Below are 16230 nucleotides of genomic sequence, written 5' to 3' on the forward strand. Positions count from 1 at the left end.
ATGTCCAAGAAGCATACCCACAACAGCGACGGCAGGAAAAATGTCCGCAAGCGGCACGGCCAAGACACTGACTCGGCAGGCCGCAGCAGCAGGTCTGGTCCGCACAAGCGGTACCGGCCCTCTTCAGACGAGGCCTCTGGCACGGTGGTCGGAGCAGCCTCCCAACGAGTCTCGCGGCGCGGCACCCGGTCCAGCACGCCGCGCAGCCGCCACTCGCCTATGCCCACTAAGCAGATAAAAACCCCGCCGAACGCTCCGTCTGCAGCGACATCGTCCACATGCCTTGAGCAGTCACTGCCGCGCGCCTCTCCTCTTCAGCCCGACTCACCCGTACCCGTATCGCACGACTCGCCCACACCTGCAGCCTCCTCTGGTGCACCACCGTCGGCGTCGCTTGGCACGACGCCCGCTGACCCGACGGCCAATGCCACCCCGGCCCTCCTGGAGTCTGGCAGTCCTGCGGGGGCCTCACCCGCCCAACTTGACGGCCGTAAGTGGCGCCTGCTAGCCAGCGCAAATGTGTGTCGCGTCACAAGGTCCTGGCAATAGTGACTCCAAGGAGTGTTTTAAGCGGTAGTCTCATGGGCGATAAAATCCCTCCCTAAGCAAGAGCGACTGCCCACACATCACGCCTTCTAAGGGTCGCACGCCGACGCAGCTTACGGTTTTCGTCTGACGGCGAAGATGAAGAGTGCTTAGACGGCCGACACAAACGGCTCCTGCTCCTACGGTTGTTTTTAATGCGTTAGCGTTAATATTGCTATGTTCGTAAAAATTGGCCGTCGCTGATGTCAGTTTGAAGCCTCGGGGCCAGAGTGAAGACGAGAAAAGAGTTGGGCTGAATGTGGATAAGGGTGAAGTTGCAGGAGCGTCGTGGAGAGGAGGAAATAGGGCGGCCAATCAGAGCCGGCGGGGTGGTGGCGAGCTCGCGGGCGAGTATTGCTATTCCTTGGCGCCCGTTCGACGCCACATTGCAGCGGCTCATGCACACGCTGGTGGTCACAACGTAGCGAGGCAGCGAGCTCGCGGGTGAGGAAAATGGTGTGATCTCTTGGCGTGCGTTCGACGCCACGCCATTGGCACATGCGCCACATAAAAAAAATTAGCTCCAATCCATGCTGTGAAGGTGGTTGGGCAGCGAAGCTGCAAAACGACACCCAATTACCCATTGCGACGTCACTTGAAATTCACACACGTGGCTCTACAAAGAGTGAAACCAGAGACAAGTGAAATGTACTTAAGCTGTATGCCTGATTTAAAAGGAGTTGTGCTGTTTGCATTCAATCTCTAGCCTGGCGTTTTTTGCTTACGACAACGACACGAACTAACTATAATATTTACCTGGAAACACATACGAGGAGAAGGAACGGGCTTCGCATTGTTTGCAGGCGCCGTTATCATACATTATGTGGTTTGCGCTTCACACAAGGACTTCGAATAACGCCAACCCCTTTAGAAGCAGCCGCAAGACTAATGTTTCCCGGAACGCGTAGTTGTAATTGTCGACACTGCGCATCGGAAATATTCCTTCCTTTACGACGCGGTTTGAGTGTCCACCGAGATATGTGAGACAGGCGTCATTTCGTTTCTTTTAAACCAATTTTAATATCATTTTCCTTGCCTTACGGAGTGGTTTTATAGTATTCACCAAGATATGTTTCCTTTCCTTAAATTGTCCAACGGGCAAGGCGCCGCGCCGAACGGACAGTAGCGTTCCGTGGATCTCTTGGCAACGCTGCAACACGCTGTCGCGTCCCGCTCTTAAAGACGAAGCTTATGGTGTCTTCGACTGGTCGCTTTAGATCGCTCTAGAGCACTCTGAGAGGCGACCGCAAATTCGGCTGGTCGAAACCGGGCGCTCTGACTACATTCGGCTGGTTCTTTGTGAGCGCTCGCCTCCAGCTCAGAGCGCTCTGACGCGCTCCGAGAAAAAAGTCGGAGCGGCTCCGAGACGTGTTCACGTGACAGAGCCACTTCCGCTACGTCGCGAACGCGGTGCGAGTTAACCGCGGCGTCCCCGAGTCTCCTCGATTTGGCTGCACTTTCTGCACCAGTTCAGGAAGTGCGGCACTCTCGCACTCGATTTGACGGTGCAGCTAGTGCCACCTGCACTTCGGCACTCGATTTGGCCTCGTGCTGCACGAGTTCTTCTACACTGCTGCACTAGCCTCCCGGCGAGTTCTCTTCTCGTGCAAGTAGTGCAAGGTGCTTGGCGCGCGCCGTAGCAGACGGCTCCTCGGCCATGCTTGTTTTGTGAGCGGCGCTGAGACCATGGTTGAGACGGCCGCGTACCCGTGAAAGACGCGGCATCTGCGCCGGGCCCTCACCAAGCAGCTGAAATGACAGTGCGCGTGTACGTGTGTGTATGCGCGCGTGTGTGCGAGTGTGCGCGCGTTTCTGTGTACGCGCGTAAGCGACTGGCTGGCATGGCGCACGTACGTAAGTACGTACTGCGTATGGGTTCGCATCTTTCTGTCCAGCCTCGCACGTTGCTTACACCATTGCTCTTTTGTGCGCAATTATTATTATAGACGCAGCACGATGGAGCGCTTCCATAAGAGGCAGATTGTGAGATGTTTTATAATACGTGGGCGATCGCAACGTTTGTGGCTCGCGGCGACATCAGTACCTCCGCTTACGACAGCGACTGGGCTTGAGGTCGCCGTCAGCCCACACCTTCGCCTGCCACTTAGCCTCTGACAGTCACGTCGCCATCACCGTCCGCCGAAAGTGAACGCGATTGAGTTCAAATATAGATCAGACAACTCTTGGCGGACAACCGCAGTCACTTTTCGATAGGACGGAAGCAGCCTGAATCACGCGTATGGACTGTAAAAGATCGTCTCGAGCGGTAGTCTCAATAACCTGTCTAATTAATTGTTGCCTCTTCGAAGTACCCGTTGAATCAGTGACGGTCGACCGGCCTGCGCCCCTTTGCACAACGCAACGGAAAGAACGGTGTCAAAATCTTCACCACTTTTGGAATTAACAAAGTTCATAGCCGCTCCACGAGATGTGCCACTTGGAGCAAATGCACAGTGTGCAATGCAGCTAGCACAATCTCGCGCATATGTGAAAACACGCGACAAACACCAACGCGTACATGGCCGCAGCAGCACTTTTGCACTCGATTTGGCCGCTGCACCGACAGCACTAGTGTCCGGCTACACTCGCGCCGCAAGAACTGGCACTACACTGACACGGCACTTTTGTGAACTAGTGCGGAAAGTGCAGCCAAATCGAGGAGACCTCCCTACTCGTAGGCAGTAGCAAGTGCCGGCTTTTGGTGTAGTCACGCAGTTGTAGCGTCCTTGCTGTGTCGTGTTTTGCGTGGGCCGCGCTGTGTGAAACAAAAAATGTCCAAGAGGCGCCTGTTAACTACGCTTGGAATGGCGTCTGTGTTGCTGTCGCACGACAACAGTGATTCCAGCAGCAGTTCAGACGAGGACGACAGTGCTAGCCACAAGGCGATGTTCGAAAAATGAGCGTCCCGTAGGACGGAAACCCGGGGTAGCGATCGATACAGGCTAAGCGCCGACCGCGATGCAAACTGTGTGCGGCCACGTGTGGCTAAAGGTAATCAAGGGACCTTACGTGCAGCTACTGTTGACATCAGCAGCGGTGCCGCGTAGTGGTTCCGGAAGTTACGTCCCCCTTCTGCCTCCTGCTTTTTGCGCTCTAAAAACTCGCCGACCATTCGGCTTGACTAGTCTCGCTATGCGCTCAGAGCGAGAGCGGCTCCCACTATGACAGATCCTATCCAGATCGCGGGAGCGACCAGTCGAAGACACCATTATACTCCTTTTCAAACATCATGTGCAACGCTGCCAAAGCAAGCGCTCTTTTTTGCGCTGCCTGCACCCGTGACCTAAAATAGTGCGTTGCTTGTGGTGAGCGAAAAATAAATGCTTTGCCGGCAGGTTTCGTAGATAATACGTTTGTCATCAGCGTGAAAAAACCGCTCTTATTGCGAGCGAATCGATCGAGATCTGTGATTTTGTATTTTGCGTTTGTCGTCTTTTCTATTTCACGTTTTCGCTGTCCCCGCAACCCTGGCCGACGTGTTTACATTTCCCAGTTGCCTTTCACTTTTGAGAAAATGGCACTGCGGCCGCGGCCACCTCTCCTGTACGCATTTTCTCGAAGGTTCGTACATCAAAGCTGTCAACGCACGCCAAGCAAGTAATTGCAAATGTGTACTCCCGTACCAGGACCCGTTTTCCGGAGAAGTCTGTTCGGGAAGCACTGAGTGCTGCGAGCGAGGATACCGGAGTATCTCCCCGTACCGTTGCCAGAATCAAGGCGGAGCGTCTGTGTGGGCCTTTGGCGTCTCCGAAGACCTCGCGACGTGAAGATTTCAAGCTCGCGAATAGTCAAGAATGACAGCTTCACAGTCCATGCCATCCGTCTGAAAGTGCACAGTATATATACGCGAAGAGGGAAGTCCCAACACTGGACAGTGTGCTAAAGGCTGTCAGTGAAGACGACGACCTGCCGAACTTCAAGAAAACGACGTTGTGGAGGTTTATGAAGGGCGCCGGATTCACATTTAAAAAAAGAAAACGGAACCTTGCGCTGATCGAGCGAAGTTGTATCATTGCCTGGCGTCGCAGGTACCTGCGGGCGATCAAGGAATTCCGAAGACAGGACAGGTACGAGTCGTTCCTTGCTTATATTCTTACGCAGCACGTTTAGACTGGCTTCATATAGAGCTTGATGTTAGCGTTGCAACCTCGTAGTCGTAACAGTGAGTGTTGCTTCAGAATAACACATTTAAAAGAAATCGTCTTGACCACGTTGCTTTTGCCGACCTTTTCGTAGCGGTGACGTTGCACGGCCAGTTTTGCGCTACGTTTGGGTGGGGAACATGTCTGCATGGGTCAGATTTAATCGCTAAATCCCAATTGGGGCAGCAAGCAAAAACAACAAAAATGCCAAAAATGTCGTAGCATTGCAATGGCTAGTGCCATCTCGTCGTCACCGTAGGAACGAATGAAAACCCACTGTACGCTGCCCGTTGCTTCCGAGGTGCGAGTTACTGGCGCTACTGCTGCGAACGTTGACAATTTTTGTTCGCAGTCGCCGAAAGTGAAGAGATTTTAATGTTGCCGAATTAGTCAAGTACCCCATGCAAACATACAGTGAATATAAACCGGCTACCAAATGCCGCCTGGGCACGAAATATAAGCCCGAACAAGGGAGCAATAAAGCCGAGACAATTTTCTTTCTCGATTGCCTTTGAGCGGCTGTTTGTGAGACAGTGGTCAGCAGTGTGGTTGTTTCAGTACGTTGCCTACTTGCATGCTGCAGTGTGTTTGTTTACTTAGAAGCATTAACTCGTGTGCTCGGTTGCTTCGGATTTACAGGTCCATCATCTACCTAGATTAAACTTGGGTCAACGCAGGGCACACAAAAGAATGCGTCTGGCAGGACAAGACTGTGAAGTCATCTCAGGATGCCTTCCTGAAAGGTTAAACAACGGGATTGGCTGCGCCTTCGGGAAAAGGGGCCCGTTTGATCCATGTACATGCTGGGAGCAGTGCAACAGGATTCGTGCAAGACGCTGCTGACTTCTTCAGAGCAAAAAAGGGAAACCACAACACTGACTACCACTCTGAGATGGATGGCAACTACTTTGAGAAGTGGTTCACCAACAAGCATTTGCCAAACATTCCGGCCAATAGCATTGGCATCATGTACAATGCTCCATATCATAGCGTGGCTCTTGAAAAAGCACCTACCGAGTCTACGCGCAAAGCTGATATTCAGCTTTGGCTCACGAAGAAAGGTGTTCCGTGGTCACAGGACATGGTGAGGGCAGAACTGCTGGAGCTTTCTCAAAAGGTAAACACACCCAGCGTTGTGTACCGCATCGACACCCTGGCAGCTACCCATGGCCACGAAGTGCTTCGTTTACCACCGTACCACTGCGAGTTCAATCCCACTGAACTTGTCTGGAGCCAGGTGAAGAGATACATCGCAAGTCGCAACAAATGTTTCACTTTGGCTGAAGTGGAAAAGCTCCTGCCGGAAGCACTGGCATATGTAAGCCAGGAAAACTGGCAAAACTGTTGTGTTCATGTGGAGCAAGTTGAGGTTGAAGCATGGCGACGCGATGTGATTGTTGACGCTGAAATTGAACCGGTTCTCTTCAGCATTTGTGACTCGTGCAACTCCTCTTCTGAGGAGTCGAGCACTCATTTCAGTGATGAAGATTTAAGTGACATCAAGGAATTTGTTTGACTTGAAATTGATGAGTAATACACATGCTACTGAGAAGAAAGAGAGACTCATCAGCATGCTGTTATCACCTTCGTGCGTGTGCGGGTGGAAAGGAGAAAATATGTGTGCATGTGGGCTTGTGTTGAGTCTACCGAGGAAAGAGAGAGGACTCATCAGCATGCTGTGATCACTCTTGTGTGTGCATGTGTGTAAAAGCACATGCTCATTAGCATCTGATTGTATCAGGCAGTAACTTGTAGTGTAGGTGTTGAGGTGGATGTGAAGAACGTGGTGGTGGGGGCGGAGGAGGAGGAGGTGGGGGTGGTGGTGGTGCGTGGTCGTCTTAATAGTGTCTGTATAGAAGTAGAATTTGTAAGGGAGTGCAAATAGTACTTTTTCCAATTATAATATGAACAGTATTACACGTCGTCAATGTGCGCAGTTTTTGGGAGATTCATTGGAGAAAAATGCAGTGGAGCTTAATCAAGCGGTGTGTCAATTATTCGAAAAGTATCTGAACATCTGAGAGCAAATTCGATTCGTTTAAAATAATTTTGAATATGTACCCTTTGATTCATTCGACAAATTGAACAGGACTTTATTCAATTTGCAGTCCAAAAGTTTCTAACAATCACACACCCTTAAGAATGGGCCTCATATGGTGTGTGAGGGTTGGAAATGGTTTGTATGGGTGTCTGATCTTCATGTCCTGAAAAGGGAGTCCTGGTTTGGTGTTGTCTTGCGTTACTATCAATGTCTGGTCGTTTTGACATGTTATACAATGCTGCTGTGCCAGTGTCGAGGTAGCCAGTACTGTATGTTTTGGCCTTAATTTTTGGGGGTGTGAATGATTTCAAGCTGGCTCTTGCTCGGTTCAGGGTGAATTTGTTTGCTTCGAGTCATGTCTTTGTTAGTACATGTCCCAGGAATTTGATTTTGTTGACTGAAAATGCACTGCTTTTTGAACTCTGCGCAGGCATTGGTCAGGTTCTCGTTGTATGAAATAATGTTGTTCGATAGCCTGCACATTTTTTTTAAATTTTGGAGCACTTGACTGATTGTGTTTAGGTGTACTTCCACTGCACGCGTCCTTTAATTTGTATGCACGGTGATCCATGCCACTGGCTGTTTCCAGATAAACCATTTCTCGCAAACACTGTGGGGTCAACATTCTTTATTGTCCTGTCTCATCTATTGTTTGCTCTTTCGAAATATTTCTTCATAGCGTTGCGCAACTTTTACTGCATTCCTACTTGGCGCTCCCACAGCTCGGAACTCTTTTTGCCTGGCTGCATGAAAATCCTGCCTGAGCAGCTTCTGCTCTTAGCAGGGAAATCGAGACAAGCTGACTTGCCTCTGTATTGCCTTCATATACATTTGTGCGCGACAACAAAGCTGTAACTCTTGAGGCAGTACTATTTTCTGCCACTGTGGGAATGAAGACTATGTTCTAAATTTAACACTTAACACGGGAAAACAGGTAATATTGGGGTGGTCTGTGTATAAATAATTTGACCCATCAGTTTAAATATACTGCCCTTCTGCCGCATATCATAGCCCAGTTATAGAGCTCTCTTTTCAATGACAAAGGAAAACGCGCTTTGCTTAAGAAAGAAAAATATCGTAACAAAAACAAAAGAATTGCAGATATGCACAAGAATTTTGCATATATGCAGTCAGAAATTAGGCGATTAAGAAGTCTAGAACGTGTTTTTTGCGCTCGTGTGATAAACCAGCTTTCTAAATTAACAGACATTTTGCTTCTGAACTTTACGATCAGTAAGAAATAATTGCTCTCGCCAAGTCCTTTGGGCTACTCTACAGCATAGTGCCAAAGTCGGTCCCAGACACTTTTGGCGAAAACTGCATCCGCCGCTAACCGGTTGCACGGAACAATTCATAACATGCCAGGTACCTTAAGAGAGGCCCATGAAGGAGTGGGTTCCTCGGCAACGGCGAAATCGAAAGTAGCAGACGGCCACTTGTTAATCGGGGCACGGCGTAGCACCCACCACTGTGCTAATTAATTAAACCCGACGAATGAACGTCATCTTTCCACACAAATCTCTCGCTTGCATTTAAAAAGTATAGTCACAATGCTGCAGAATCGGGAAGAAAACCGCCACTGCTGACCAAAAGTTGGTGCGAGCTCACTGACTTCCTTTTTTTCACTTTTTTTATTATTTTTAGACAGTTATGCCGTCGCCGTTATCATACCTTATGCGCCTTGCACTCCACATGAGGGCTTCGAATGACGTCAACCCCTTTCGAACCAGATGCAAACCTAATGTTTACTAGGAACACATTGGAAGGTATTCCCATTGGTCACACGCGCTTGCAGTACTGAAGCACACTGCATGCAGCAGTAGGCCGCAGCGTTCATTGGGTTACCAACCTCTCGCGATCAACCACTAACTGCCACTTGCCAGGGTGGCAGGGTGGGCGCGCTGCCTACCCAGTGTGCGGAACGCAATCAAAGCAGGTTTTTGCTGTTGGACATCAACGCCACTTACATGAAAGCGAGATTGAGGTGTCCACTGACCTAGGGAGCCAGTTGTGTACCTTTCCTTTCGTGAAAATGAAGGATCTCTGCAGCGTTGTCAACGCTAATGAACCCAATGAACGCAGGCGGCTCACTTGTTTCGTTTGGTTTTTGAGGAAAGGAAATGGCGCAGTAACTGGGCCATTCTTTACCTACACTGCCTACACTAGCGTAGCCAGTGTAGCATGCATGTTTAATTTTTTTTTTTTTGCCAGTGTAGGAAAAGTGTAGCTCCGCCCACCTACACGCACGCATTTCTTTTACGCGTAGTGTAGCACGAGGAGTACACTTTCTACGCCGCTTTTTTTTGGAGGTGTAGACTAGCAGACGAAAAAAGAAGGCGCGCGTTTCAAACGCACAACGCCATTTTCTGACTAAATGCCGCGAGCGGTTGCAGCGCAGCCTCTCAAGTCTGTGAAGTTCGTCCGCCTGGACGACGCCAGCATTATGGCGGTGCACCCACGCGGCGAAGACAGTGGCAACCTTACCTTCTACGAAGATAAAAACTGCTTACACGACTGAAAGTCCGTATTTTAGTCTGCTGAACGCAATTTCACGTTTAGGCAAGCCGCGTTCGTTCGGTTGGTATATCGGCGCTGAGCGCCCCACGCGAAAAATGTATTTTGCATACATGGTCATCTACGTGTCTATGTATGTTAGTGCGAAGCTCCGTAAGCTTACAGTATCGTCTTTCACGTCTGGGTATTAACACGGCTGCGCCTCAAAGTGGTCGGTCAGGCCGCTGGCTGAGAGCCGAGGACCCCATGCATATGCCGCGGAACGCCGGTTTCAATCTCAACGCAGCGTAGAACGCTGTTCCTCTAGTCAAGACAGAAGCATGAATGCTTTGGTTTTTCAGCAGCGCAGGGTACAAAGGACGTTACAAGTGCACAGACACGGCGCTGAACTTACAACTGGTTTATTGAGGTGATTTTCACTACTTGAATACAGTGGCAACCAATCTCGTTTGAGTGCTTCGCACGAGGAACTTCGCACGAGGAATTTCGCACGAGGAACTCGTCGTCGGCCCTTCATCAAACGATGAACTTACTGCGCAAGAAATTTAGCGACAATTGCGTGATGTGCTTCATGCATCCGCTGAGCAGACGATACAAGTTTGTGTGTTGCGCTCCATTTTAGGGGAAACAAAAATGCCCATTGCGTTTATTTACTTAATAAACGCCATGCAAAAAGTTTTGCAGTATATATTTCTTTATTTCCTCTTGTAATGTATTACGACGAGCCATACATTCAGAGCCTGTCGTCTGCTGCCGAGGACGGCGACGCTCGGTATCACGCTATTGGCTGACGCTCGTGCAGACGAGTGCTGCGCCTTCACGTCGTAGCTTTAGCCCCGCCCTCCACATGCCTACGCGAGCTTGCACGATGTACGTAGCTCAGTGTAGGCTAAAAAATAGCGCTCTCAATGGACGCCCGAACCGCGCCGTAAGGGAAGGGATAAAGGAGGGAGGGAAAGAAGAAAGAAGATATTGAAAGTTGTATTTTCAGGAAAGGCGCGGTGCGGCTCAGCGGCGGGACACCTGTGGCTCGGTGCAACTAGTGGTGCATGCGCAGTAGTGACTAGAGAAGCTTACCCGAAATGAGCCGCTGACTAGCCTAGTGTAGCTTTCGCTGCAATAGCCAGTTCTTGCCGAAGCGCGTTCGATACGACACAGTCGTGCAGTACACGCAACGCCGTCGTCCGTTCGGCGCCGCGGCGTTGTCATAGTTTGGCGGCTCCGCTGCAGCGTCTCCCGCAGGCCCAGTCCTAACAGCCTTGAGTGAATGGTGGCGGTGAAAACTTTAATGGGGGAGTTTAGGACACGCAGGTCCTTGGGCCCTCACACGACACTCAGACGTTCATGTCTCGGAGTCTCATGACGCTGGCAGCCCGGCCTGTGGCGATGGCTTGCTTGGCCGGGTCCTCGGAGCGCAGTAGGGTCTCCCAAGCCTCTCAAGTGGTAAGGTGCTCCAGGCCCCGCGGGGTAGGATCCGCCAGGCAGAGGAAAAGGATATGATCGAGAGTGGCTTTGGGGTGGTGGCACAGGGTACAGGAGGGGTTTGTGTGGACTTGGTGATAGCGCGAGCGTATATAAGGGGAGGGTAAGGTGCGTGTTTGGAGCCGCCTCCAAAGTGTCTGGTGATAATTGTCGAGGGAGGGATGGGGTGAGGGGTGGAGCCGACGCTCGGCTTTGCAGGCCTGCGTCAGTTCACTGAATGAATGCACGCGCTTCCGTGAGAAGCCTAGATCGGAGGCCGCCGGTGCCCGGTTGAGAGAACCTCGGGCTAAAGCATTGACAGCCTCGTTTCCGGGATTCCCGGAGTGGGCAGGCACCCATATGAGCTCCATGTGGCGGGGCGGATGTGCGGCGAGGGAGTTCAGTATGCGAAATGCAGGGACGTGAACTCTCCCGCGAGCAAACTTTAGTATGGCAGTTTTAGAGTGACAGTATAATACTGGGCCTCCGTGCGCGTGATGGCTAGGGCAATGGCGGCCTCTTCAGCCTCCTCCGAAGTGGCAGTGGGGGATATGTGAAGGGTGGCAATCGGTTCGAGGGAGGGGTTCGTGATGGCTACAACCGCGTCCTCGCTTGTGCATGCGGCATTCACCCACACGGCATACGGTTGCGTCCCATGGTGTTTGTGGAGCGCCCGTGCGCGAGCTCTGCGGCGGGGTTCGGGTTAGGTGGGGTGCATGTTTTGGGGGAGAAGTTTAATAAGTAGTTCGCGGTGAATGTGGTAGGGGACCTGGAGCTACGTGGCATCCGTGGCTGGTGGTCCCCCATGTTTCATGGACGAGGGCCATGACTTCCCTTCTGCATTGTGGACAGAGGCGGGAAAGCTGTTTCGTGAGGTCTGCTCTGCGCCAAATGGCAAAGGTGTACAGAGGTTTTGTGAGAAAGCTGTTTCGTGTGGTCTGCTCTGCGCGATATGGCAAAGGCGTACAGAGGTTTTGTGAGAAACTGTTTCGTGAGGTCTGCTCTGCGCCAAGTGGCAAAGGCGTTCAGAGGTTTTTCGCAAAAGCTGTTTCGTGAGGTCTGCTCTGCGCAAAATGGCAAAGGCGTACAGAGGTTTTGCGCGAAAGCTGTTCCGTGAGGTCTGCTCTGCGCCAAATGCCAAAGGCGTACAGAGGTTTTGTGAGAAAGCTGTTTCGTGAGGTCTGCTCGGCGCCAAATGGCAAAGACATACAGAGGTTTTGTGAGAAAGCTGTTTCGTGACGTCTGCTGTGCGCCAAATGGCAAAGACGCACAGAGGTTTCGTGAGGTCTGCTCTGCGCCAAATGGCAAAGGCGTACAGAGGTTTTGTGAGAAAGCTGTTTCGTGAGGTCTGCTCTGCGCCAAATGGCAAAGGCGTACAGAGGTTTTGTGAGAAAGCTGTTTCGTGAGGTCTGCTCTGCGCCAAATGGCAAAGGCGTACAGAGGTTTTTTGAGAAAGCTGTTTGGTGAGGTCTGCTCTGCGCCAAATGAGAAAGGCGTACAGAGGTTTTGCGCGAAATTGAGGTCTGCTCTGCGCCAAATGGCAAATGCGTACAGAGGTTTTGTGAGAAATCTGTTTCGTGAGGTCTGCTCTGCGCCAAACGGCAAAGGCGTATAGAGGTTTTGTGAGAAAGCCGTTCCGTGAGGTCTGCTCTGCGCCAAATGGCAAAGGCTTACAGAGGTTTTGCGCGAAAGCTGTTCGTGAGGTCTGCTCTGCGCCAAATGGCAAAGGCGTACAGAGGTTTTGTGAGAAAGCTGTTTCGTGAGGTCTGCTCTGCGCTAAATGGCAAAGGCGTACAGAGGTTTTGTGAGAAAACTGCTTCGTGAGGTCTGCTCTGCACCAAATGGCAAAGGCGTACAGAGGTTTTGTGAGAAAGCTGTTTCGTGAGGTCTGCTCTGCGCTAAATGGCAAAGGCGTACAGAGGTTTTGTGAGAAAGCTGTTTCGTGAGGTCTGCTCTGCGCTAAATGGCAAATGCGTACAGAGGTTTTGTGAGAAAGCTGTTTCGTGAGGTCTGCTCTGCGCCAAATGGCAAATGCGTACAGAGGTTTTGTGAGAAAGCTGTTTCGTGAGGTCTGCTCTGCGCCAAATGGCAAAGGCGTACAGAGGTTTTGTGAGAAAGCTGTCTACTACCTCTTTGGCATCATGAAGGCGGTAAATAAAATAATATGAAGATTATTACGAAGTCGCAGACGATCAATGCAGTTCATGCGACGGTGTATGCGTTAGCGTTATAATTCCCCTGGCGCTTGCGCCTGTAGTAAGCTTCATCTGCTAGACGTACCGTTCGCGGTTTCAAATTTCCTTTCACCGTGGGTTTGTGGTACGCGGAGGATTCTGGAGGTGTCTGCTGGGTGGAGCCTTCTAGAGGTTGGATGAAGGAGCGCGGAGGTAAGTAGGTGGGTGGTCGATGGATGCTTGTAGGTAGGAGATGCATCTTTACCGGCGGGCGCCCCTATGTGCACCCCCCGAAGGGTGCCCGGATGGTGGAGGCTTCACACAGAAAAGGCAGATAGAGCTGGTGTCGCCGCTGATGTGTTACAGATCGTGTGGGCTGCGCTTTCTTTCTGTACACCCCCTCACCTCCCTGACCACTTCTGATCGGCCGCCACGTTTCCTCCTCTACACTTTCCCATCTCTTCACATCCCACTCAGCGGCATCATACCACACCAGACGGACAGATATTTTGCGGAGAGGGAGGTAGTAATGCTAGCGGATTAAAAAATAATGGAGCCGATTACACGCGTTATAATGCGTATGTTGAGCGCGACCTATGGAGACACAGCCACGTTTCAATCCCATTTATCCGTCGCTGCTACCACTCATGCAGGCTGCTCCGACCTTCCTCCAAGTTTCCCGTCCTCGGCGCATCCAAATTCCACGAAAGACAGTACGCGGGGACTGCAGCTAGCAGGGGAAGAGCTATGTTCTGGAGAGGCATCGGACGGCTTCCTTTCGAGTACGAGTGCCCCCTATTTCTGCACGTTGATCTAACGTGGTGAGGGCATGCGTACTCTGCAAGTCAACTGGTAAACGAGATGGGGATAAGATTGAGCCCGAAGGATGAGGAACATGTTTCGACTTTGAGAAATAAAGACGTAGAACCGAATTAAATCTCCAGAAGTCTGCATGCACAGTACAGTGACGTCTCTTGGCCACAGTAACATATCTAACTGGGCAGACAGCTTAAAGGCACCAGAACGTCAGTGCATTGCAATACAGATTTTAATGGCTCGAAGATAGTGCAGTCGTTCTCTTTCGGACATTCATCATGCAGAATACCTGGTTCTTGGCTTTGAAACTTGATAGATAACACGTCGAAAATTTGCGGAATCGATATCCGTGTGCTTGGAAAGTGTGATTATTATTCTTGATCGCCTAGGGTTCCGGAAACCGTGCATGCTATGGCTACTGAACCCGCCGCGGTGGCTCAGTGGTTAGGGCGCTCGGCTACTGAGCCGCAGTTCCCGGGTTCGAACCCGACCGCGGCGGGTCACGTTTCGATGGAGGCGAAACGCTAAGGCACCCGTGTGCTGTGCGATTTCAGTGCACGTTAAAGATCCCCAGGTGGTCGAAATTATTTCCGGAGCTCTCCACTACGGCACCTCTTTCTTCTTTCACTCCCTCCTTTATCCCTTCCCTTACAGCGAGGTTCAGGTATCCGACCATATGTGAGACAGATACTCCGTCATTTCCTTTCCCCAAAAACCAATTTTTTGTGGCTACTGCGGCAACGTGAAGCCCTCTGGCGGCATACTTGTTTGCAAGCCTGCGAGAAACTAAAAGGAAATTTACCAGGTCCATATTTATCAGTACCTTATCAGATCATCGCTGTAACTACAGGTGAAAGTATATTTTCTCTCCTGAAAAGCACAGCGTTTTTTTTTTCTCAAAGCAATGAAAAGCATGTGATGGGGCTACTTCTCCAACTGTTTTGAACAGTTTCGTCGGGCATGGTCATAGAGAGCATATTTAGCTTTGAAAAGGTATTCGAACGTCCTTCACTATCAAAGTGTTCCCCCCCGTCAGTTTAAGTAATGCATTCACTATGCAAATGAAAAAAAAAACAGGGGCGAGGTTTCACCTCTATCACGCTTTGTTAGTGGCCACGAAACGTTTTGAAAGCGAGAGAAAATATTCCATGAATTAATCTAACACCTTCGTTACTTCCGCGACCAAGTTCTGAATAATTCAACAGCTCCGTCCTTTTCACGCGCTCATAGCTGAACATGATTTCATCATAGAGCATAAATCATGCAGGCTATCCGATTATGAGTGCTTTCTACTTGTGATTAATTATCAGCTCAAAAGAAAGGTACTTCTACTGCTCTGCTTGTCAGGGACGAAGAAAGCATTCGAATAAATGTATTAAAATAGCATGTGTAAATCTTTTGATAGGGCCATGGTGATATTGTTATTTTATTGTTAAAATAGAAGTTCTGATTTGACACGATCACTTTGCGCTGTTAATCGCCGCAGTGGCTTATTAATGGCTGTGACGTTCGGCTGCTGATCCCAAGGTTGCGGGTTTGATCCTGCCGCAGCGGCCGTATTTTGGTGAAGGCGAAATACAAAAACGCCCGTCGGCCGTGCGATGTCAACGCAAATAGGCTTTCAACGGTGAACATATTCTCGCTTAATTCTGTTCTTTGCAGGATGCTGCCGCCTCTTGGCCAGTGTGAAACAATAGCACCGCAGCTTTGCTGTATTTACTGCCAGAGATAGCGCTGTGGTTCAAGCCGCAGCTTTAATTTTCTCCGTGCCGTATACGCAACATCACTGTCCTGTGGGGTAGAAATTTTTAGTCCTTGACACCAATGACCAGGAATCCGGATGTTTCACTAATGCTGCGCGATCCGAGCTTAACGGTCTCGACGCCTCGTAGCCTACTTTGAAGCCATCTCCTTAACGCCAAGCGTTGCTTCATTCGATATATGGTTTATTTAGCACCGGGCACATCAACAGGTGCCACTGTGTTGAGATTGCAACGCGTTACGATGTCTGGTGACTAACTGTCGTCTTTTTATTTGCAGTGTGTGCTTTGCCACCCGTCTGTTCGGAGAGCCCTGAGGTGCAGAATCGCGACCTGGGGGCACCGCCACCCGCGGCGTCCAATGACGACAAGAAGTCCAGCAATGGCCAGAGCAGCGTCAATCCTGCTTGTGAGTCGCCGCGAACACATGACCCACCAGCTTCGGGGTCATCCATATCCAGAGACCTTGGGCACAAGCCGAGTCGAGGAAAGGTTGCTGGTTGTTGGCCAGCTTTGAATACTTGAATGTAGCGGGAAGTCAGACGTGTGTGCAACAGGGTAAGAATGGCACACTCAGTTGTGCATTTCGATGGAGGCGAAGTGCTAGAGACCCGTGTACTGTGCGATGTCAGTGCACGTTAAAGCACCCCAGGCGGCCGAAAATATCCGGAGCCCTCCACTACGGCGTCCCTCACAGCCTAGGTCGCTTTGGGATGTTAGACCTTCACAAAGCAGTT

The 16230-nt window shown here is 50.7% G+C and overlaps 1 protein-coding gene across 1 annotated transcript in view; it reads left to right on the top strand.

The window, feature by feature from the left end:
• Window positions 1–16230, top strand: part of LOC144115299 (uncharacterized) — a 44990-nt gene continuing 28760 nt past the window's right edge. The window contains exons 1-2 of the mRNA XM_077649639.1: window positions 1–490; window positions 15774–15902. Of these exons, the coding sequence (XP_077505765.1) occupies window positions 1–490; window positions 15774–15902 (619 nt within the window). The remainder of the gene's footprint in view (window positions 491–15773; window positions 15903–16230) is intronic.

Source organism: Amblyomma americanum, chromosome 1 (genome assembly GCF_052857255.1).
Source record: "Amblyomma americanum isolate KBUSLIRL-KWMA chromosome 1, ASM5285725v1, whole genome shotgun sequence".
Classification (NCBI taxonomy): domain Eukaryota; kingdom Metazoa; phylum Arthropoda; class Arachnida; order Ixodida; family Ixodidae; genus Amblyomma; species Amblyomma americanum.